This window comes from Aspergillus bombycis, assembly GCF_001792695.1.
Source record: "Aspergillus bombycis strain NRRL26010 chromosome Unknown contig00034, whole genome shotgun sequence".
Lineage (NCBI taxonomy): Eukaryota > Fungi > Ascomycota > Eurotiomycetes > Eurotiales > Aspergillaceae > Aspergillus > Aspergillus bombycis.
The window spans coordinates 214,482-220,868 of record NW_019170036.1 but is presented as its reverse complement, the minus strand read 5'-3'; the positions used below and the strand labels follow the sequence as shown (position 1 = coordinate 220,868).

At 51.7% G+C, this 6,387-nt stretch overlaps 2 protein-coding genes across 2 annotated transcripts; one reads left to right on the top strand and one right to left on the bottom strand.

Annotated features, from left to right (window-relative positions):
- Positions 1-2,151: 2,151 nt before the first annotated feature.
- ABOM_004924 (fungal specific transcription factor domain-containing protein) lies at positions 2,152-4,009 on the top strand (the record flags this gene model as incomplete). Its single annotated transcript, XM_022532053.1, has 3 exons — positions 2,152-2,210; positions 2,269-3,502; positions 3,554-4,009. The coding sequence occupies 3 exons, from the start codon at positions 2,152-2,154 to the stop codon at positions 4,007-4,009; spliced, it is 1,749 nt and encodes a 582-aa protein (XP_022389923.1).
- Positions 4,010-4,333: 324 nt separating this feature from the next.
- Positions 4,334-5,741, bottom strand: ABOM_004923 (NAD(P)/FAD-dependent oxidoreductase; the record flags this gene model as incomplete). The annotated part of the gene is made up of 2 exons (XM_022532052.1): positions 4,334-4,574; positions 4,639-5,741. The coding sequence occupies 2 exons, from the start codon at positions 5,739-5,741 to the stop codon at positions 4,334-4,336; spliced, it is 1,344 nt and encodes a 447-aa protein (XP_022389922.1).
- Positions 5,742-6,387: the final 646 nt, after the last annotated feature.

The window sequence follows — 6,387 nt, the reverse complement described above, 5'->3', positions numbered from 1 at the left end:
TTCCAACAATCAATGGCCGATCCACCGCCAAGGAGTAAACTATTTACCCAGGCTTTCCAATAGTGGTTGATCCCGAAGTCTTTGGCCAATAGAGTACGCCATTGTTAAGGGAAAGTGATGTCTCCTTTTTGAAGTACACAGAGGTACTATTGTATAGTCAGTTCAATAGATGTTGCAGATCTGCTATCTTCTTCAGTCAAGTGGTCAACGACTCCGAGTACAGAACCTCCCTGTTCGATTATAAAAAGACTCATATTCCTTGTCCTAGGTGCCTCTGCGATTGCTTACGCTTCACTTACGTTCAAAAAGGCATCCAACAAGATTAAGCTCACCAAGGTGCGTTGTATCTGCTTCCTTCAAAAGTCTCTCTTGTCCTCATACCATTTATAGATCGTCAAGATGAAGGTTCAGCTTTTATGGTTTCTCGCAACGACCAGTCTGGCCTTCGCAGGCTCCAGCAGAAGAGTTACCCGGCAAGGAATTGAGAGGCGTGGTGAAGATTATACTCAGTGTATATCGTCGTTGTTGAGTAATGCTCTGTCCGATGTTCAAGCGGCCCTACCATCCGCGGAACCTTGCGCTGGGGTGTTTGAGAAGCAGATTGGCCAGTGTCTTGTTGAGTACACAGATCAACCCCGTGATGGGAGAGCCAAAGGCATGGTCGAATGCTTCAATAAGCAGGTAACGATATTTCAGTCTGCGTTATCAGCGCTATCCCACTAATCAACTTCATCTCTAGGTTCCTACTCTTGACGAGTGTATGGCATCCAGTGGAATCCCTGCTGCAGATCGGCAGAGTGCTCTACGAAGAGTTTCAGAGGCTAGAGCCCATATGTTTAGTGAAGATCCGAAGATCGGCTGCGATGGTAAAAGCTAAATAGATGGAAACGGGGCTTGACGGGTATATATACACCATACGCTAGATTTTCAGGAATATAGTTGTTCCGTTACTCGCTCACAAGTTGCTTAGTGTCTTGGCCGTAGGGTTGGTTAGCTCTGGCTTCCTACTACTTGGATGAGCTGACGTAGATGTTGAAAAGATTGCACTGAGAAATAGAAGACTTGGACTCGATAGGAGACGCGTATTTCTCTATTATATCTAAATAATGAAACCTGATACTATCATTCTGGATGCAGTGTGGGTCCTGGAGAAGTGTTCCGAGGCGGACGCTGCGTATCTATGTATGGATGTACAAGGTAGCCATTCAGCATAAGTGGTATTGGAAAGGCTATCAGCTCAAGTACACTATGGGTAAGAATGTAGCAGAGAATCACGCCTTCCGCATGGCTCATCTTTAGTATCATCATACCCACTAACCAATGCCAGGCAGAATTGATGCCTGAGGTGATAATGACCTCACGTGGCCGGCAACAGACTATGCCGAAAAGGGAATGGTGCCAACCACCTCGATCGTCATTTTGATCGGATATGATTCTCATCCACCACGGCCAGAAACTTGTTCCTCGGAATTGAAGACTATGAGTGCTCCGAATGATAATTATACGATACACAAAGTCTCCTTGAAACGTACACGGCAAGCCTGTGGTCCTTGTCGGTAGGTACAATGTCAATGGGCGGAGGGACGCACAATCATCTCCATTTCATCATAGTTAAACGGGGAAACAAGCTTCGAGGGCGGGAAATAGAATGCTGACGGCCTGGTACCTTGCAGTCGGAAAAAGGCGCGCTGCCCAGGCGAAAAGCCGACATGTTCGCTCTGCCAAAGGCTCGGCCAGCGCTGCTCATACGGGCCGCAGGCTGCCCCGAGTCGTGTTGGCACCACTAGAGCTTCTCCTGCTCATGGACAGGAGCGCGGTTCGGGAGAGGCCGGAGATGTAGGTACCACCACGGTTTGATTGATTCTTCCCAATCGCTGTATGTTCCGTTGGGTTGACGCTTGCTTGCGCTATCGACCAGCCCAACCTGTCGAGCTCGCAACGATTCGAGCGCATTGAGGACAGATTGGATAAGATGACAAGCATTCTCCAGTACGCACGCGATTTGGTTTTTAAATATTATGCCCCTAAATGTGAATCCTTTTCTAATTTTCCCCCACGCTTTCTCCCAGGGAATGCTTGGTGAGGAACAATCCGTTGACTGGAGTGTCGAGCGGAAATTCACTCCCTTCTCATGGCTATGGCCACCGCAGTATGGGCAATTCTCCAGTAGCCTTTGGTTTCCAAAATGCGGAACGTCGTTATTCTCTGGGGTACGTACCATATGCTTTCTCCGTTCCTACGCTAAACTGATGGAATAACACCGAGAAGGACCTCGCTGCCACCTGATCTTGTCAAATCTGAAGTGGAGATTTATCTCGCCTATTTTCACGACCAGCCTTATTGTGTTTTCTCCAAGGACTGGCTCTTGAGCCGAGATCTGTCATTGCCCCCAGAAATCGCATTCCCGTTAGTGGCTCTTACTTCTCGGATCTCACGCCGCTCGCCCGGACCCACTGGAAGCGGCGTGCTTCCCACAAAGCACTATGCCAGCAAGGCCTGGGATATCTTGTCACATCAGTACCAGAGCGGTAAATTGGGTCTTTCATTTTTACAGGGAACATTTCTTATGGCTCAGGTGGACTTCGCCGACGGCCAATCCCATCGAGGGTATTCATCTGTTGCACTGGGCCTCCGGACGATCCAATCCGCAGGCCTGAACAAAGATAAGTATACGTCGTCCCTCACAGATTCAGAAGCGGAAGAAAGAAGACGCATTACATGGGCCTTTTTCATGCTGGATCGCAGTTACAATGCATCTCGAGACTATTCATTGTGTCTTTCAGACAAACATTTCACCATTCTTTTTCCTGCACCGGATACGCCAGCCTCGCTCTCTGGCGAGGAATCGCTGGCTCGTGGAACATTACACGACGGGCCCGAAAAGCAAGGAGTGAAGCTTGATCACGGCATTCTGGCCTGTCTTCTTCGACTGTACTCGATTTGGGGCAAAACTACTGATTATGTCTTTGAACCTTTCGATAAAGATGCGCTGCCCCCCTGGCGATCAGGATCGGCGCTGGCCGGTCTGGAGTCCGACTGGATGCAGTTCGAGACTCATTTCGCAGATATACATCGCTATCGAAGTGTTGACTTCCGACGACGCGCTCGTGAAGAGCCGCATTGTCGCTCGTACCTGTGCAGCTGGCTGTGTGTTCAATTTCTCTTCCATTCCGTTCAATGTTTGCTGCACCATCCCTTCGTCAACATGGTTAAGCTCCGCCATATTGACGGAAATATACCCGCAACCTTCCTGCAGAAGTCGTATGAGAGCTCTCTGATTCATTCGAGGTGGATTGCGCGGTTCATCGGAGAAATGGAGGAGGTTGACTTCCGGCTGTACGACCCGTTTATTGGCTATCTCTGTGCAATCGCCGCCACCATCCAGCTCGAGAATACCGCCAGCAGACACCCCCACATCGCCCAGCTGGGAAACAGCGATTTCCGAACACTGGTTGACTACATGACAGACTTGTCGGCGCATTGGGAAAACATGGGGGTCTTGGTATGTTGGGCCCGAGCCGATGTGTGATGTCTGCTAACGGTGCTGCTGCAGGTGAACCGGGTGAATAAACTGGCCGCGAGACAGAAAAACTACAAGTCGCTCTACTATAGCCAGGACACTTTCTCCGGGGAGTTAACCCGCATGCCCACACCGTCCACCATCCCAAGAATGTCGGAGGCGGACGAAGCTCTGATGTGGAATATTCTCGACTTCAGTTCGTCGTTCACCCCTGCTGAGATAGTCCAGCTCGGGGACTTGGTCCCGTCACCGTATCAGCGGATGGAAACCGTCAGTCCGAATTTCCCGGATCAGTCCCTGGTTGCAAATGGACAAGGCGCTGAGCAAGGGACACAGACTCTCAGCGGGCGGGTTCCGGGGCCGGGAGCCACCGATCCTATATCAGAGTGGCCCTTTGCAGAAAGACCTGGTACCAGTGGATTCGACGCGGCAATCGCCGACCTGCCCGACTGGATGATGTTTGGGGATTACGTCGCGGAGCAACTGTGAGGTTCGAGGAAGTAAACGATGGATACCTACCATACTCGGGTATGATATCATGATCATGACCGGACGTTTGAATGACTTATGATGAACTCAGCACGATCGGAAAAAATAAAGAAAAGAAAATGTTTTAAGAACATATTTACATGCTTGTTTGCGAACGTAAAAGCGTACAGATCTAACGATCTAATGTCGTTGTAGCCAGTGCGCATTCTCAACCAAAAAGTCTCTCTTCAAGTCAAAAAGTAATAAAATTCGTCTCACATTACAAACAACCGTTTACTGTTCAGCGGGTATATGTGTTTCCAGGAAAAGAAATTCGGCGTCCCTTTACATCTTGCTCTGCCTTGTCGCCGCAGCGGTCAAAGCGCTGGCAAATCTGTCATGTTCCTGCGGAGTCAACTCTCTCCTCTCAGGGCCTCCACGACTTCCGTCCCCTTTGAATACATCGCCCTGGAAACGCTCTTTGTACTCGGTGGGGAACGTCCATTTCTGCAACAAGTCTTGCGAGAGCTTCTTTTCGAAGCATCCAACGACGTACTTCCCGATTACAGGCAAGAATTTAAAGGCACTGTGATCAGGGTTAGACCGGTTGTTCTGGTATCGGACTTGCCTTCTAGGCTCTGGGTACTTACTGTCCGCTACCGCCCGTGGCGATGAACATGTTCTTGTGTTCCGGGTGATAATCCATGATGAAATCACCGGTCGGGGTGTCGTTGTACCAGCATAGCGCGACCCGCTCCCAGCCCTTGGGCTCTAGGTCTGGGAAGAGGTCCTTCATACCGAGGTTCAGGCGCTCGACGGCCTCATCGGGGATGAAGTTGGCACGGGTAGATGGCGGGGCAGCTGGGGGCGCAGAGACGCCGTCTTGCGAGTGGGTGTAGCCGTAGCTGTGGACGGCGACTTTGAGGATGTTTGTTCCGTCATGGGGAGGGAAGCAGAAGAATCCAGTGGAGAGGTTAAAGTAGACGGGCATGTTCCTCAACCGGACCATCTCCTCGGGGGTGAGCCGCATGTATCCAACGATCTGAGCGGCCGCGACCATGGTGTTCCAGGAGGGAACGAGACTGGCGGTCCAGGCACCGGTAGCGACGATGAACTTGTCCCCTGTGATCCGGTTGCCACTGCTCGTGCGGACCGCTTCGATGGTGTTGTCCGCCCTCCTCTCAAAATCAGTCACTTGGCCATCGGGGCCAGTGATGAATGATACGCCCGCCGCGATACACCGAGCTGCCACACGGGCCGATGCGAGACCTGCATCTGCCCATCCGCCCGAGTTGTTGAAAAAGGCGTAGAAACCCGGGTTGCCCAGCGGGCCGGTAAGTTCGGGGAACTCCCGCTTGCAATCTTCCACTGTGGGAACAGAGTGCCAGGGCTCGCCCATCTTGGTCAGAATCTCTCTGGTCTTGCGACTGTACTCCTCGGCGGCGGGCTGGATAGGCTGTCCGAGGGTCTCGTTCTGAGTCACCCAAAGACATCCAGATTGATGGAAGGCTTCTTTGTATTCGGGTGTTTTCCATAGGTCGAAAGCCTCCTTGCCCATGCGAGCGTATACCTCGTCGCCGTAATCGAATCGAATCACGCGGGAAATGTCGTTACTGGAACCATCGGGAACAGGGGGCATCGCTCGGTCGAGGACGGTCACAAAGCGATACCCTTCCTCCTTCAACTTCAGGGCGGTTCCCAGGCCAAAGATGCCCGCCCCGATAATGATAATGCGTTCGTTCTTAGCTGTCATTGTGTGTTGGTGTTAGAGAATTGCGGTGTGAGTCAATCTCTTTTATAAGATGTGGCTCGCGCCGACTCATCGTGATGTTTCCGTGCATCACGGACCGTGGGCCGAAACACGGTGAGGGGCAAGTACCGGATTCGTCCATGGATCCCAGCTCGGATCTCAGGTTCGCGATCGAGGAGCCACAGAAAGCCAAGAGAATTGGCCACCATGCAGTGGAGAAGCACGGTCCGTATACGGAGTACGGACCGTGCCAATTGGCCTGGCTCGGATCTTCGCGTTCTCTGGGGAAGAGATCTGCTTGTCCAATCCCAGCGAAAACATGGCAGGGAAATAGCCAGTAGCGCCGGACTGTGACAGCATTCTCATCACAGACCTTCAGCACAAAAGTATCTTCAATGATACCCTGAGAGGTTGGTCGGCACGTGCTGCATAACTGGGATTATGCCCTTAGTCATCCACACTGCATAACTAGCATATCCGGATACAGAGAATCGGCTCTCTGTTAACCAGATCAAACCGCGCTTGCCGCAGGGCTGGCGGGAGTTTGTGGCGGGCGAGGCTGCGTCGCATGGGCAGGATGGGTGACAGAGGGTTCGGGGGTTATAGGGGGGCAAGGGTTGAAGCTGGAATGGATGACCTGCCTACTCTC